The sequence below is a fragment of the Dreissena polymorpha genome, chromosome 13 (genome assembly GCF_020536995.1).
Source record: "Dreissena polymorpha isolate Duluth1 chromosome 13, UMN_Dpol_1.0, whole genome shotgun sequence".
Taxonomy (NCBI): domain Eukaryota; kingdom Metazoa; phylum Mollusca; class Bivalvia; order Myida; family Dreissenidae; genus Dreissena; species Dreissena polymorpha.
In genome coordinates, this window is record NC_068367.1 from 38,114,154 (window position 1) to 38,132,352 (window position 18,199).

An 18,199-nucleotide genomic window follows, 5' to 3' on the forward strand; every position below is an offset into this window, starting at 1 on the left:
AACATATTCGCTTAATTGTGATTTTTGTAAAAATTGAACGCGTGATCTAGTTTAAAAACATGTAAGCTCATATCAAAAATGCCCGCATATGTTTTATTATTGTTGGATCAACGAATACGTTTGATATTATATAAAGTATGTGTGAATAAATAAAATAAAATATTATACGGAAAAACAACTGTGTAGCAGATTTATTTTAAAGAAATAATTTATGGGAAATATGAATGAGATACAAAATTTAAGTTCATGTAAATTATTTAGGACAAATTGATTAATTTTGCATACTAATTGTCATAATTGTAATCAATAAAATTGACATAAGCCAGTTAAAGACAATTTTTGATAAATCGGGCCTAGCCATCTAGAATTAGTCAGGGCGACAAATGAATCACGGAATTGCAAGTAACATAAATGTGCATTCTTGTTTAGTGCATGTATTATACCATGATTTGTTTAAATTCGTATCACAATAAGCGTGTAAAGTAATTTGTGAGTTTTGTTATCATCGTCATTTCAGTGAATTGCTGTACAAATAAGGCACATCAGAGGGTCACTTTGTAGTTATCTTACATTTATCAGATTATATAACTTTCGTGATCATGTAGGATTGGTATGCAGTAAGGGACGATATACATGTCTAACGTTCACCTAGATTGGTGTTCACATCTCAACATCTAGAGCCTTGTTAATAATGGGCGTAAAGCACAATTTGTAAGAACAAAACAAATCTATATCGCATTAAGCGGAACACAAAACATCTCGAATGTATAATTTGATAATGATCTGATTTTAAAGATTTCGTGTGTTTTTCTTCATGATCGATATTTTGTGTTCGTTTTCATGACTTTTAGACTTTTTCATTTGTACTAAATTTGCTAAACAAATAAAACATATAGTACGACCATAACGCGCAAGAGTCCTTACCCAGCTTAGAAAAAACTCAGTAATCTAAAAACAACACCAACCCAATCCGTCTTTTAATAAAAATACGGTGAAAGTGTTCACAAACACTATGCATTCTATAAATAAATGTACGCCAAATAAGTGGAATAAACTTATGAAGCGTGTTGAGGGCTAGTTTATAATTTGCATAACTATGTTTGTTTGTTTAATTATATCATGGCCGTTCATCACTGGCGCCAAGTCTTTGTTAGCATGCATTAACAAGCGAGAGTTTGCATAGCTAGCATTGGAGTTTCTTTGCATCCGTCGGATAAAGGATGAGACAGATGTTACTAAAATAGAAAAAATGTGTCTTTTCAATGCATTGAGTTTGGACTGATATAGTGTGTTAAAATTTCCATAGCTTGGAATTCTATCTGGGACAATCTGGGTCAAGATCAAAGTCACTGTTTCTTAAAATAAAATAAAAAAGTTGTATGCGGGTGTTGTTCTGGAAGTTTGTGTGTTTGTTGCTTACTTACAGACCTAGCTACGGATTGCATATGTGACCAATTGGATCAAGGTCAATGTCACAAGTTCTTAAAATGTATAATGACTGATAATAAGCGTCGTTTCCTGTGACCTTGATGTGTGAAAAGTTGAACTTAAATCAATAAGCGTTGTTTTCTATGACATTGAATTGTGAGCAGTTAAAATTAAATCAAAAAGAGTTGTTTCCTGTGACTTGATGTGAGAGCAGTTGAAATTAAATCAATAAGCGTCGGTCTTTCCTTCCAAGTAAACATAATATCAATTTGCATGATGATAACTTCATGTTGTTGATCTCAATATCGAACGTCGCCTTCTTTCGCACCCAATTATCTCGTAGATCAACGCGTTATATATATTTCGTGCAGACATGAAATGATCAGCATTTTATGTAAGAAGGCCATGGGACCTTAACCTTTGTCCTTTTGACCTCAGAATTGATAGGCGTTTTCCTTTTATTTAAAGTAACCTTTACACCGATTTGCATAATGGTTGGTAGACGCGTCCTCTAGTATCACGCGGAAACAAAATAGTCAACATGTCATATTACAAGCTACTTTAAAATTGACATTTGTACTCTTGACCTCACTATCGATAGGCGAATTGCTTTCATTCCAAGTACCTTTCGCACCCTTAGCATTATTTGTATTTCCAAACGTCCTTTTGATATCGAGCGGAAAAGAAATGATCTAAGGACGTAGCGAACGACTAACTGATCCTCCGTGCGACTGACCGACGGACAGAGCTATATACAATCGCTTCTTAAAAGTAGACCATAACAATAAATGGAAGAGAATAAAAGAGACAAAAAGTTAACCACACCAGGGGCTCGACCCACTGACCCATGGAGTAAAAGCCATGCGCCGAAACCACTCAGCCATCCGTCTTCAAGTGTGTGTGTGTGTGTGCGTGTGTTTGTGTGTGCTTGCTTGCGTGCGTGCGTGCGTGCGTGTGCGTGTGCGTGTGTGCGTGTGCGTGTGCGTGTGTGTGTGTGTGTGTGTGTGTGTGTGTGTGTGTCTGTCTGTCTGTCTGTCTGTCTGTCTGTCTGTCTGTCTGTCTGTCTGTCTGTCTGTCTGTCTGTCTGTCTGTCTGTCTGTCTGTCTGTCTGTCTGTCTGTCTGTCTGTCTGTCTGTCTGTCTGTCTGTCTGTCTGTCTGTCTGTCTGTCTGTCTGTCTGTCTGTCTGTCTGTCTGTCTGTCTGTCTGTCTGTCTGTCTGTCTGTCTGTCTGTCTGTCTGTCTGTGTATTTCAGAGTTTATGTTCGGGTCGTCGTTAAGTCTTTACGACTACATTATGTGCGGACCTGACCATCCGTCTTCACATGGGTTGCCATTTATTTTATACTTTGTATACCCATCCACGTGTTTTTATAAAATATTACGAGGACACAAGAAATCTTTATAATTTCATCGATTTTGTAAGTATGAGTTTTTGTAAACAAAAGTGTATTTTCAGTATGAGTCTGCGGCATTAGTTTTATTTCACACACTGGTGTACATTGTTAATTTATTTCACGAATCTGTGACAAAAAGTAGAAAAAAATCTCATTTCAATATACTGTGAACAAGTCCCTTTAAAGTAATTTTTGTAGGTTTATTCTGCTATACAGCAGAACATTATGTACAAGTGAATAAAAGTCTATTTTCGTTTATTTTATGTTACTGGTTACTCTTAACTTTTATTCGTGTGATGTATTCATCATCCTTCCATCTGTTTTGAAACATTTGACAAAATCGTTTATACTCGCTTTAATTAAGTGGAACGATGGCAAGTATATACGATCCTTTGATAATGTTTTTTCAAAACATGTGAATTGTTGATTAAAAAAAAAACAAGAACACAAATTCTGAACTTTAAGTTTGTTAAGTATTCATCATTTAAAGGGACTATAAACCACGAATGACGAAGAAAAAAAAGTTCTAAAATACCGTATTTTTACAATTATTAGTTTATATTGATTAAAACATCACGAGTGGTATATTACATTACTTGAAAAAAGTTATATTTTCAGTATATTCGGTAATAAGATTTTCGATTTGAAATCGAAAGTACAATAGGTGACATAACGATATACACACTATAAATATCGCAAGTAGATTGATCATTTTATATATAAAATATATACAATTCACTACGCATGCATAATTTGCATTCCTGGGTTTACCACGTGACGATGATGATCAATCTACTTTCGTTATTCATAGTTAACTGGTAGTTACCTGGTATGCATACCCAGTAAAATTAAATAAATACAAAAATAAAGTGAAAATAAAAAAACAACCTTTTTCAAGTAATGTTATATACCAGTCGCGATATTTTAATCCATATAAACTAATAATTGTAAAAATTACGGTATTTTAGAACTTTTCTTTTTTCGTCATTCGTGGTTGACACAATACTTTAACAATACTATTGTTCTAGTCACCACTATTGCCATAGTTGCTTATGTCTTTTGTGTATAAGCAACTGATTCAGAAGCGCTGTGTCCATAGAAATACACGTATTCAACTGCATGTAAAAGCATGTACATTTTGTATTATATTTACTCCGCGCATCAAGTGGAAAGAGAATTAGTAGGTCATAGCAAACCAGCAATCACAAACTGGCTTGTAGTTGCGTCGATTAAAATCATATATAAGATGATGTTCTTTCGTCATGTTACCAATAAATGATCATTTAAATAAAAGAAAACAACATGCTAACATTACTTACGGGGTCACATGGTTAAAATGGTAATGCAAGACTTCTAACGACAATCTTCTAAATAAAGGTCTGCACACACAGTGTGTGAACAATCTCAATTCATATGTTATGTTAAACATCTTTGACTTAATAAGTGCAATTTATTAATAGTCAAAATACATTTTAAAAACAAAAACATTTACATATGACTTTATTTACATATGATTGTTCAGCTTATAACAAACATTGTTTTACCGTGTTTGACGTCATCTCATCAACTATTATAATTCCTAATACAAAGTCATGTTGATAGTTAATAAAGAAAAATTCGTTTTCATACAATTTGTTTGGTTGAAAAAAAACATTAGTTACATCAATCGATTAAATATAGAAATACAGGCCCGTTAAGCAATTCATTTCAAGGCAAACAATATAATGAACAAATAATTAATAAAAAAAACAAAAACAAAGACTGTAATAAACAAAAATAAACATATAAGTATTCAAATTCAAAAGATTGGCTCCGTTACCAAAATTCGAGTTGTCAATGCACTTACAATTTCTAAAAAATAACCGATAAACAGCAATAAAGCTTCTTCCAATAATATATGAAAGCAACATGAAAGCTCAGTAGGCACCTTTAAATGAAGCATCGGTAAGTAAACAACGATTTCACGTGAAATCCAATGTCAATAATGTGAAAACAAGCAAACGTAGCACTGTTTTGAACAAATAATGAAGGAACTACAATAATTTATGTGTATGTATGTCTGCTGAAATGTGCGTATTAAATTTGATACTTAACTGTTTTTATGTGATGAATTAAAGCTTGTTCATTTTGTACAGTTGTATGAGTTAAACGATACAACATTTTTAAAACGTATTAATACAAAAACATTATTTTATCAAAACTTTGTGGTTGCAGTCATTTACAGTTAAAATTTTATTTAACGTTGTGCACAAAACACTGATTCGAATATCAATGAGATCAATTTCGCCACGATTCGAATCCTTTATCTACTGGCTGGGTCACAGGACCTTTTGTTGAAGCATAAGGTATACTGCCTCCCATTAACTTTGTTATATACCTTGATTCCGTCTGATCGGAGACGGCATGATAAAAGTTATCTGGTTGTTTAGCCACACCGTCTTGTTTCTTCAGGGATTGATACGAATTATAACAGTATTTTGCATCATTTATATATCATCAACATTAATAAAGGAATGATTGCTTATTTGGCACGGTTTCACGCGTTCAACACGATCATTTTAAAATAAATTAGTATAAATGATTGTGCAATTGAAGCTTTGTGTGTTGAGTCATTTACAGTTCAAATTTGATTGAACGTTTTGCACAAAAGACCGATTATAATGTCACCATGATTAAGGGTCCCACGATCCGAGTCCTTCACCTTCTGGTTGAACCACTGGGCCTTTTGGTGAAGCATCAGGTATACTGCCTCCCATTGACTTTGTTATAATCTTTGAGTCCGGCTGATCGGCGACGGAAAAGTTATCTGGTTGTTTTGCCACACCATCTGGTTCCTTCGGAGATTGATTCGTTGGTTCAGGGGTGCCCGTTATTACATAAATTTGAAATAACATTTTTCCATCAGATGCATTTGAACTATTCTTTATTCCGCTAGTTTCGTCTTCACTGTTGATACATGTATATGAAATATGGCCTTTATCAGGGTTTGTAGCTGTGTTCGTATCGTGTCTGCAATTGCCGTTGTTCAAACTACCTTCTACATCAATTCCGTATTGCATTGGAGGCGCTGACGGTAGAGCTGTGTTTATGTCAGTCTGTGATTCTTTTGTATGTAAATAAAATAAAACACCATGATAATACTCTGTGTATTTTTGTAGAATAGCATAGATAAACATTGTTAAGATGTCAAACCATACTAAATAATATTACTAAAGAATTCCAAAGAAATAAGCAAAAGAATGACATCAAGAAGAAAACATCAATTTTACCTATTTTGTTGCGACCCATTAGTGGTTGGTGCTCGTTATTAGCTTGACTTCTTTTTTTCTCTCGTTTAAACAAACATTTGTTTCGGTACTTTTGCACCAAGCATGTTATATTCATAACAAGGGATATGCATAGAATAACAACAACAGCAATTAGAGCCCTCGTTTGCCAATCGGTTTGCGACCCTAAAAAAAAGAGTAAATATCAAAATAGTATAACAGCATAAAAAATCAATTAGTTGTGAAATTCTGTTGTAAGAAGAGATTTTTGTGGTAAACGATCACTTTTAAACGTTCGTGTGTTTGTTCATATTCTTAAGTTGACACGCTGATCGAAAACTGAACTTACAAATTATCACAAGTGACATGTAAAAACTAACATTATTTTACGATATATAGTGTTCATCGTTTGCATTACAGTCATGAGCAGTGTAAATCATTAACTATTAATGACATTTTAAGAGGTAACCTTCACACGTCGTCGGACATCCAGTCCACGTCGAGAAATTACTACATCTCATAGGGTGTTCGTTTCGAACAGTATATTCTGCATCGCAAATGACTGTCAACGTAGCTCCGAGTGGTACTGTGATGGTATTGACAGTATACCGACCATGTTCAGGCGGAGAAGGTACCTGGCATCCCCAAACTGCAACATGTGCCACCACCGTAATGTTGGTCGCACGTTGAGATTTGATAGACGTGCGTTAAAAGATTCGGTAATCTAGGCATGGTAGTCATGTAGCTTTATTGATGTTTGATCATTATATTACAATAGTCATAATAATTCGAAACTGATATGCGTATGAAATTGCATGTTAGGCAAAAAGATTATGTAAAGTAAAATAATGTTATAACAGCTTCCCATTTATAAATAAAATCAATAAGTTTTTTTTAATCTATTTTGAGATGAAAAGTAACGTGGTTAACGATTACTTTATATGTTCGTGTGTTTGTTCTAATTCTTTAGGTTGACACGCTTATCGAAAACTGATCTTACAAATTATCACAAATGACTTGTAAAACTTACATTATTTTACGATATAGTGTTCATCGTTTGCATTACAGTCATGAGCAGTGTAAATCATTAACTATTAATTAAGAGGTAACCTTCACACGTCGTCGAACGTCCAGTCCACGTCGAGAAATTACTACATCTCATAGGGTGTTCGTTCCGAATAGAATATTCTGCATCGCAAATGACTGTCAACGTAGCTCCGAGTGGTACTGTGGTGGTATTGACATTTTACCGGCCATGTTGTGGCGGAGAAGGTACCTGGCATCCCCCAACTGCAACATGTGTCACCACCGTAATGTTGGTCGCACGTTGAGATTTGATAGACGTGCGTTAAAAAATTCGGTAATCTAGGCATGGTTGTCATGTAGCTGTATTGGTGTTTGACCATTATATTACAATAGTCATAATAATTCGAAACTGATATGCGTATGAAATTGCATGTTAGGCAAAAAGATTATGTAAAGTAAAATAATGTTATAACAGCTTCCCATTTATAAATAAAATCAATAAGTTTTTTTTAATCTATTTTGAGATGAAAAGTAACGTGGTTAACGATTACTTTATATGTTCGTGTGTTTGTTCTAATTCTTTAGGTTGACACGCTTATCGAAAACTGATCTTACCAATTATCACAAATGACATGTAAAACTTACATTATTTTACGATATATAGTGTTCATCGTTTGCATTACAGTCATGAACAGTGTAAATCATTAACTATTAATTAAGAGGTAACCTTCACACGTCGTCGGACGTCCAGTCCACGTCGAGAAATTACTACATCTCATAGGGTGTTCGTTTCGAACAGTATATTCTGCTTCGCAAACGACTGCCAACGTAGCTCCGAGTGGTACTGTGGTGGTATTGACAGTATACCGGCCATGTTGTGGCGGAGAAGGTACCTGGCATCCCCCAACTGCAACATGTGTCACCACCGTAATGTTGGTCGCACGTTGAGATTTGATAAAAAGTTCGTTTAGGAATTCGATAAGCTAGGAATTGTAGCCATGTAGCCTGCTGGACGTTTGACCGTTGTATTCCCATTAATTATTCGAACTGATTGATAAGTCAATGAAATTGCAAAATAATATGTAAATTAAATTAATAAAATTACAGTTTCCCATTCATCAAATAAACGCTATAAAACGTTATGCAGTACCTCGAAGCTTTTCTATGTCCAGTCTTAACTTATGTTCTGAAAAGAAATCAGAAATAGGAAGAATATTATGAAAGATAGGAATTTAAAATCAATACATACAATTAAATGTATCGCAGTGTGGACTTGCATTAATGTATCGTTTCTGCATTTAAGCGATGACTTAAGGTAAATAAACATGTATAGTTACCGGAACAGAATTGTGAGCAGTTACAAGTTTGCAGTCTTGAAAAACAGTCGTCCCTCACTTCATCACACAAACGACAGTGCCTTATGACTTCGTCACAGAACTGCGCGTCAGAGCCCCTTAAACACAAATACAAATAGAACAGCTGCACCCAAAGGAGTGGACTTCCTTATTGTACAGTCCTTTACGTATGTCAAACAGTGAAAAACACAAATTTAAAACACAAAACTGACATGTATATAACGAACGCACAACATTGATCATAACTGGGGTCACCGACTTAGAACGGTCAATGCAAACACACGAGTGGTTTAAACTGGTTTTAAGGAGCCCCAAACCTCACACATGGCCCAGAAGTAATTATGTATAATTTAATTGTGCATACAAGTTATCTTCATAGTAATTAACTATAAATTAAAACGAAATAAAAAAATTGTATTGCCTATATACACACCAGCGCAACACATTCTGAGGCACGATTAAATGAATCCAAAACGAGTATCAACTACATCTCCTCTTTATCAACAAGCTTAAGAAACATAACATCATGTAGTGTTTACATTCAGATGAATCGTCGAGCAATCAACGAAGAATCCGAAGCAAGGTTGTAAAAGGCCAAATTACAAAAGCTGGTTGCGCATGTCAATCTTCAGCTCAACAAATAAGCTTAGCCAACTAGTTTCATTTAAGGTAAATTGTTTAAAAAAAAAAACATGCTTCATCTTAAAAGTACGCAAATATCAAATTAAATCCATCATGAAAAAATTGAGAATTATAAGAATCATTTTCTGTATGTTCAATACACCGACCATAACTAGCTATTAACTTCACTTTAATTAAAATATGTTTTTTTCAAAACTAATTTTAAATTATGGGAAACAACTCGATAGACATGTGAATAACACACGTATTGTTTTATTATTAACAATTAAACTATTATGTCTAGATTACTTTTCCAAAACAGGTTTTTGATTGTATTGTTTTGACTGAAGAGTGAACTAGTGGTGTTTCTTTTTAAAGTGAATTTTTTTGTGTGTTTAATATTGTGTAGTCCGAGGTCGATGCATAACATCAAATTGCATTATTATGTGCAACATATAATTACTTATAACACTTAATAATTATACATTTGCGTATGCAACAATGTTTATTAAAAAATTATATTGAGAAAAGGTATAAACCGAGAAGTATTATTTAAGGTATTTGTGTACTTACTCGTTGCACACATCCACATAGCAACTGTAGGGCTCAGCGTATGTGTTGGCCGTACAACTCCCCACCAAGCAACAACATATAAGGACTCCGAAAACACCTTTTCAAATATAAACAAAATATGTAAATATTAGATAAAAAAACTATGTTCCTATATGCATGAGGTTTTGATAAACTGTTATTATTTAGTTCCTTTTCAATTTGAAAAGACTCCTTTCATATCAAAGTAGGAGTTTGCATATATTTTCAATTTTTACGAAGGCCGATTGAGCACATACAACATCTTACTAAAGAAACGCAAGTTTAATTTGTTTCTTATTATAATCATTATAATAAATTTCTAGTGGAAACACCGTTTTCCAATTCAACAGTCACTACATCAATACGCACAAGACATCATACAATATCACTAATTGGACACATAGTCATTTTAGTTGACGGCGTAGTGTGACCTGATTTAAAAATGAATCGCAAATATAATTTGGATTGGTAAACAACGTGTATGATACACTTGTAATTAAATCATCTTCATGGTTAATGAGCCCCGTCATTAGAAAAAAGGTTCTGGGGTCCGTCTTATCAAAGATCGTACGAAAATGTTAATTTACGATTGAATTTTGTAATTTTAAAATTTACGTGATTATGACTTGTATGTTTCAAATATAAAGGATATTTGACAGTTTCTTTGAACATGAATGGAAATGTTCAACAAAAGTAATTATAAATGTGACGGTTAAGTATTTATGACGCTTCGAAAATTGCATCGTAAGGTGAGAATGTCGTACGATCTTTGATAAAACGGGCCCCTGAGTCATATGCGGACAAAGGAGCTCCAGACCAGCGAATACAGTACCACAATTTGATTGGTACGACTGTAGGAACTATTTATTTCCGCAGTCTTGTCAGGACCTACCATGCCCGCTTTTAGGTTACGCAAGGTTTTGTGGGCTCAGTGGACTGGATATCACCAGACCAGATTGCGTAAATGCGCATGCTTTTCTGGAGCTACGCATGACACGACTCACATTATGCCTTTATCACTCGAGGAGTACGTTTGGCATTTGACTCTGTGTAAACGCATTGTTAGGGTAATACTCAATTCGTTTAACTTACATTAAACTATTTGAATTTGACTTCATTCGATTCGTGTGTTGCTTACACAGGACATAATAAATTTAACACACATGTTGCTGTTTTATAAGTCTTAATATCGATCAGCTCAACTGTGTGACAACCCGTAATACACGTACATGTACACACAGAGAATAACAACTCTAAATGTATACATGTTCAACACAAATGCGACGCTTATTTTATCTATAAATGAAAACAACAAATCATATTTCGGTAGACATAAACACCCGTGACTAGATTAAAATCACTCTAACGCGGAGGATCCCATCGGTTATCCACCCGCTATCTAAACCGATATAGCCACACACCTTATTTGACATAGTAAATTAAAGTATAAATAAGAAACATATTTTATTTATGCCAATTAGAATATATCTGGTGGTAACAAGGTAGAAATTCGGCTTTTTTGCGCTTTAAAACTTTAAAATAATCGCGTTTGTCTAAATGGACGTTTACGTCTAGAAATCCTACTTTCGGTTTAAAAGCTGTACCGTTTGAAAAATAATAAATAACTTGCTAACTAGGCTATATAATTAGTTTTATCTATGCCAATTAGAATATATCTGGTGGTTACAATGTAAAAATCCGTCATTTTTGAGCTTTAAAACTAAAAAATAATCGCTTTTTTTTCGCAATGGACGTATACGTCTAGAAATCCTACTTGGGGTTTTAAAAGCGGTACCGTTTGAAAAATAATAAATTACTTGCTAACTAGGCTATAGATTCAATTTTATCTGTGCCAATTAGAATATATCTGGTGGCTACAAGGTAGAAATCCGTCTTTTTTGCGCTTTAAAACTAAAAAACAATCGCGTTTGTCGAAATGGGCGTATACGTATAGAAATTCTACTTTCGGGTTTAAAAGCGGTACCGTTGGAAAAATAATAAATTACTTGCTAACTAGGCTTTAGATTTAATGACGATTTTGCAAAGTTTCAAATTGCATTTATATGTATTGATTAACATGTATTTCATTTCAAGGTTTGTGGCTTTAAAATAGAACTGAATGGAATCCTGTGCATGATATAAAGCCAACTGGGAACCCATTTATTGAAAAAACATAAGTACATGTAAACGTGAACACTTATTTTGACAGTGTATTCATGCGAGTTATCAACACGTAAAGCAACTCTTAATCTATACTTAAAAAACACAAAGGAGTCTTTCATAACATTTCTATAGATATAAAAGACAATAAAAAAATCATTACACTTAAACACCCGTGACTAGATCATTATCGTTCTAAAGCGGAGGATTCCATTCGGTTAACCACCCAATATCTTACCCGATAATAAAGTTTAGAATAGAACTGAATGAGATCCTGGGTATGATATAAAGCCCAACACAACTGGGAACCCATTTAATTAAAATGTTAGGTCAAGATAAAACCTGATTTTTAACAGTTTATTCACTTGAATGATCAAAACCTTATTTGTATGGTTCAAAAACGGTAAATTAAGTCCAGTTTTCATATACAGTTATCGATAAAGCGATAAACGTTTGAAGACAAATTGTGTAAATTTCATTCGCCATTTTAGAAATCATCTATATATGCTTCTATTCAGTAGTGCATTAACACTCGTTAGTTTCATTTAACCAAATATCCGTGAATTAAAGTTTCACAAATAAAAATAAGTATAAAGTTGACATATGCTCAACTATTTTCCGATATTTTACATTATTTCCTGCACGTAAACTTTGGTAAGGCACTGAAAACGTTTTGTGTTTGTGTGTAAACAATCGCAAACATTTTTTCCGAGCGTTAAAGCCACACACCTTGAAATGAAATACATGTTAATCAATACATATAGATGCAATTTGAAATTGTGCAAAATTATCATTAAATCTATAGCCTACTTTGCAAGTAATTTATAATTTTGTTTTAATTTTAAAACCGAAAGTAGGATTTCTATACGTATACGTATACCAGTATTTCGACAAACGCAATTATTTTTACGTTTTAAAGCGCAAAAAAGAAGGATTTCTACAGTGTAACCACCAGATGTATTATAATTGAAATAGATAAAATTAAATCTATAGTCTAGATAGCAAGTCAGTTATTTTATTATTTTTCAAACGGTACCGCTTTTAATACCGAAAGTAGGATTTCTAGACGTATACGTCCATTTCGACAAACGCGATTATTTTTAAGTTTTAAAGCGCAAAAAAGACGGATTTCTGTCTTGTAACCACCAGATATATTGCTTATTGGCATAGATAAAATATGTTTCTTATTTGTACTTAAATTTACTATGCCATGTATTTCATTTCAAGGTGTGTGGCTTTAAGCATAACACATAATAATCACAAATCTTTTTTAATGAATGGAATATTCAATATGGTTGTATACATTCCATACACAATATTTGTATTGATAATAGTTTTATATGCGAAGAATTTTAACCCATTTATGCCTAGTGGACTCTTCCATCCTTCTAAATTGGATCAATTGATTTCCAAAATTAGGGTTATCTAGTATATTTATTTCTATATTTAGAATATTTCTTACGGAAATTCCTTTTAGCAAACAGCGCAGACCCTGATAAGACGCCGCGTCATGCGGCGTCTCATCTGGGTCTAGGCTGTTTGGCATGGCCGTTTTTCTAGACGCTAGGCATAAATGGGTTAAACAATGGTTATCAACAGATACTCCTTTAATGTCAGCCGTTTTGTTTGCCTTAATAATTCAATATATTTATGAAAAGAAAAATACAAAAATTGTTATTAAATTTCATTAACAAGTATAGTCACATATGTTTTCAAGAGAATAAATATATTAAAAGTAAAATAAGTTATAGCTAATTAACTTACAGTTTCTTAAAGCCATAATTAATAAAGATTAAACTCTCTTTGGTTTCCGTTATCTAGTTATACTGGTCTTTACCCGTGTTCATTAATATATATAAGCAGTTCATAAGTACATTTCGAGATATTTAAAGGCGCATTTAAAGAGAAAGTGATCTATTAGGTAACACTTTAATCTGTCATAATTAAGAAGGTAAAACTATATTTGTTTAGGACTAGCTCTCGTTGTAAACTGAATCATCTTGAATATTTCTAATTTTACATGATCATACGTAAATACCGGTAACCGATAATTTATCAGCCAATTTAGTGTATCAAGTTTTACCGTATACAAGGAAAGAAATCGTAATAGCGAGCTGTCGTGAAAGTCAAAAAATCGTTCTACTAACGTCTTTAAAACTTATGGTCCTTTGAATAATTTGGATAATCGTTGTTTAAAGTGTGTATTCCATGGAGTATGTCGGAAAACGATATATGTGTGTTGGTTGTCGTCTTAAATTCTCAGTCGACGGATTGATTTCAAGAAAAATGTGCTGTTTCTTTTATATTAGATACCTTAGAATATAAGCCAAAGTCTGAAGTCTAAATATAGGAATGAAGAAATACAGAAACACATTCAGGAGAGAAAGTATAGTTAACAGCCGTAAACCTTTTATTTAACTTAATGGAAAGTGACCATTTGCCTTTACAATACCGGATACTTAAGGTTATAAAACACTAATTCCGATTCCCATAGGGTCTCATTATGATACTGACAACTTTCAAAGAATTTTTCTTGCCTTTTCGACGCATCAATTTTTCCGAACATGTTTTCATTTTAAAGATGGATCTGTCCTCTTCCAATAATTGATATTAAAAACATACCGTTTTGCAACTTCTAAGAAAGTAAATCGCTGTCGAACTCATCCACCGTAGAACATAGTGTTTCGGAAGCCTTATTTCAACAAAACCCCATACAACAGAAAACACACCCCAAACGTTTATCTTTTAAGTGAGCTTCCAATCCAAGGCAACAAAGTACCCCAGACACATACAGGATATTAGAAATAACCACAAAAGACATGTCTGACATTGCTAAATGACTTTTATTTAAGAAGAGAAAAGGAACTCTTAACAAATAGGCACTACTTTCGAATGATTTAGTGTCATGTAACCTTAAAGGGTACTTAGCTTTGTCCTATCTACTTCAAACTTTATCCACATAAGATTTAGACCATTTCCACAATGCATGTGCAATTATACATCATTCGAATGGGCGTAAAGGCCTTAAAATGGCGACTGAAAGCGGTGACTAAATTGGGCGCGGCCAAGTCAAAATGCATGATTTTCAGTCTAAATCCTTATAGCTGATTGTTTGTCCCCAATAATTGTTTCGCGTTACTTTAATGGCAACAACTGGTACCACTGCATGCGTCATCAACCAATACATCGGCAAGAGGCCCAAATAAATGTATTCATTGTGAATCAGATCTCTTTTCTTGATGAAAAAAAGCGATCATTTTATTTTAAGCTATTTTTTTCAATGAAAAACTCACTTACAGCTTATAAAATCATGTTTTTTCAAGAAAATTTCTATTAACAGCTTCACTGAAAATCAAAACATACAAACTGCAATCAAAAGAATGAATGGAATGATGAAGAAAGGCATAATTTGCAGCTTTAAAGCCAAAAACAAGCCTGCTACCTAAAATTCACACTTAAAAAGGCGCTAATTGCTTCTTCTACAGCTCTCATGCACTGAGATATTTGTCGCACCTCCAGACAGTCTCTTTCCTATATATAAGTCATGTTGGCTACAATTTATTCAGTGTTCTCTCTGAAACCCAGTGGTGCAAGCTTAAATTGTAGCAAACATGCCCAGAGTCTCCAAGAAAAAAAAGCATGTTTGCTAAGCAATTCCTATGCGAAGGGCCTCACTAATGTCATGATGGGAAAGTCATTTGGGTATGATTCCTCTGTTGTGCAGCATTGAGGATGACTATCAGGATCGAATTTCCCAGCTTGATTAAGTGTTGACCTTCCATGACGTTGATTGATCGCCCACAAGCGCTTCACCACTGAGGCCACGGACCAAGACACGGAGTCGGATTGAGGAGTACACAAACCCGGAGTCAGACAAGGTTCATCCTAACCTATTAACAAATATAATTGTATAGGCCCCAGGGACTATGTATCATGTTCAATAAGGAGATAAGGAAGCACCTGGAAGAGACGTCATGCCATGGCTTTCTCATGATTGACACGGAAAACTCGCGGAACTAGGGATTTGGCTCTATTGAACGGCTTAAATGTGTCTCATGCTCGTATGTTAGCATATACTATAAGCTGTATGAGGAGTTGGAAACTGGTAAGCGGGGCAGAAAACCTGCCAAAATCAATGTCGGTTTACAAACAGGTCTAATGACCACTCCCATATCCAATACTGGCATGAGTCGCATTCTGGCACACGCTAATATTGCACCCCAAATGTATCCGCGATGAATCGGGCTGCCTGTAGTGTGTCTGAGGCTATGGCAGCCCTCAATGAGAAGGACATGCATGACATAAGGAACAGGATTAAGCAGGACAAAAGGCTATGTGGGTTAAAAATATGAGACCAAAGTAAATGTGGAGGGTGACACATGTTACAATAACCCACTGTTCAACTCTGGATACACGCCATTCTAAGTTGGAACGATTGCGGTGACAACCATGTGCGAAAACAACACCCGGCCCAAACGGATCATTGGTGTTCACATCGCTAACAAATAATGCATGGTTTACCAGTCGCCTTCGTAACAGAGGAATTGCAGAAGATTGTCCCAATCATGACGGACAATGTACGGCAAACGTGTGTGAGAGTGAGGTTATTGGGAACGAAGAAAAATGGAATGAACAGGTTGCTCGGAAAATAAACACAGAACTGAACATAGCCTCATTCACCGGGGATGGTGACTCAAAGGGCCACAGTGGTGTTGATAAGGCTCAGGTCCAGCAAACAGTTCATTTCAAAGATTTGAGGCATTAAGGTAACTCTCTGAAGAGAGCTATCAATAAGGCTCAATTCAGTAGAGGAATGTTTGCTAGACCTGCTTCCAAGAGGGCAAACTTACAAAACAGGTTTGCTTTATCAATCCGAGCAAGATGCATGACAGAGTTGAAAAGAGCACACACAAAAATACAAGGGAAATATAAAGGAAATAACAAATCATATGCCAAAAGTAATTTCAAGAATAATTTTGTGCTACAAGGGTTACTGTGGAACAAACTGCTCAAAGCATAGTTTGGCCTGTCGGGGTTCTGTTGGCAAGAACAACCCGCAGTTATATTTGACGGAGAACTCTAAGCTTAAGATGACAATATCTGATGAAGCACTGCTTTAAGCATGCATTCAAATTGTACTGGGTTCAGATAGCATTGACAGCACAAGGCTTCAGACCTCCACCCAAAAGTGTGAGTCTGTCAATCGCGCTTACCAGACTGCAATGCCCAAGACAGTGACTTTCTCCCGGAACTGCACAGGCCGCATCTGAATTTACAGGTGCTTATTTGACCAAAGGTTCTAGAGAAATTGCCTATCTTCTTACAAGCAAACATAATGACATGCTAAAGAAGACATGTGCATTTTACAAAAGACGTAAGGCTGCCCGATACTTAGCTAGGACAAGATGCTATGGTCTTCACTCTGAAATTCATTACTCTAAGGGCTTAACAGATCCAAAGCCAGATTTCAGTGACATCTTGCAGCTGAATGACCATACCTACAGTTAAATGGGCTAAAAGAAAATAGAAAATAAAGTATTTTTCTGAAAAAACTAGTGCTATTCATTAGCTATGTTGCGCCACTGGCCGCAATAGTGTAAATAGTGTATAGATGTAAATAACTAGTCTATCGTATGCTGCGCACCACTATGTCCAATGTAAATACATAACGAAGTTAGTATTTTTAACCACAAAACTGTAATTTATGTTTAAATTAAACAATCAGGATAATGACGCCCATTGAAATCATGTCCAATGCAACGGTCAGAGCAAGATAGCCGCTGATTGTTACCATCTGCGGCTCAAGCGACAAATGGTCAGGCCTACAACAAAGAAAAAAATGGCATAAATGAGATACATGCATGTCATTTGGCATATTTTGCATCTTGTTCTCAACCTGAAACTTCAATCTATGGACATAATAATATTTACTTTCAAGATCAGTTGGAAAATTAACCTTTATTCTACCATGCGGGTTCCCCTTCCCACCCCGAACAGTCCCAAACCACATAAAACACCCCTTTGGACCATAATATTGACATCTCTCATCTATTCTAGCACCCACATCATCAACAAATTCATGAAAACTCATTTTCTACTTATCTCGCTTGCAGTCGAACCCCTGTGACCTTGACAGTCCAGTAAAAGTGCTTATTTAAGGTTATAAAACACTAATTCCGATTCCCATAGGGTCCCATAATAAAACTTACAACGTTCAAAGCATTTTTCTTGCCTTTCCGACGTTTCAATTTTTCCGAACATGGTAGCATTTTAAAGATGGATTAGTCATCTTCCAATAATTAAAATCAAAAACATACCGTCTTGCAACTTCTAAGAAAGTAAATCTCTGTCGAACGCA

The 18,199-nt window shown here is 34.8% G+C and overlaps 1 protein-coding gene across 4 annotated transcripts; it reads right to left on the reverse strand.

The window, feature by feature from the left end:
* Window positions 1-4,258: 4,258 nt before the first annotated feature.
* Window positions 4,259-13,727, reverse strand: LOC127856020 (uncharacterized). Of its 4 annotated transcripts, XM_052391987.1 has the most exons (8): window positions 13,606-13,727; window positions 9,664-9,760; window positions 8,452-8,567; window positions 8,265-8,300; window positions 7,842-8,021; window positions 6,558-6,737; window positions 6,092-6,274; window positions 4,259-5,925 (listed from the first exon to the last, which is right to left on the reverse strand). In XM_052391987.1, exons 1-8 carry the CDS (start codon window positions 13,619-13,621, stop codon window positions 5,495-5,497), a joined length of 1,239 nt encoding a protein of 412 aa, XP_052247947.1. In that variant the 5' UTR covers window positions 13,622-13,727; the 3' UTR covers window positions 4,259-5,494. The 4 variants fall into 4 exon arrangements, with proteins under 4 accessions (XP_052247947.1, XP_052247948.1, XP_052247949.1 ...); XM_052391988.1 differs by lacking the exon at window positions 7,842-8,021; XM_052391989.1 differs by lacking the exons at window positions 7,842-8,021; window positions 8,265-8,300.
* Between the last annotated feature and the right edge of the window lie 4,472 nt (window positions 13,728-18,199).

Bases quoted from the DNA above. Each gene is read 5' to 3' on its own strand.
- LOC127856020 (XM_052391987.1), bottom strand. The intron at 8,568-9,663 runs GTAAGTACACAA...TTTGTGTTTAAG, and splicing joins TATGTGGATGTGTGCAACGA to GGGCTCTGACGCGCAGTTCT. The intron at 8,301-8,451 runs GTAACTATACAT...ATTTCTTTTCAG, and splicing joins CTGCTCACAATTCTGTTCCG to AACATAAGTTAAGACTGGAC.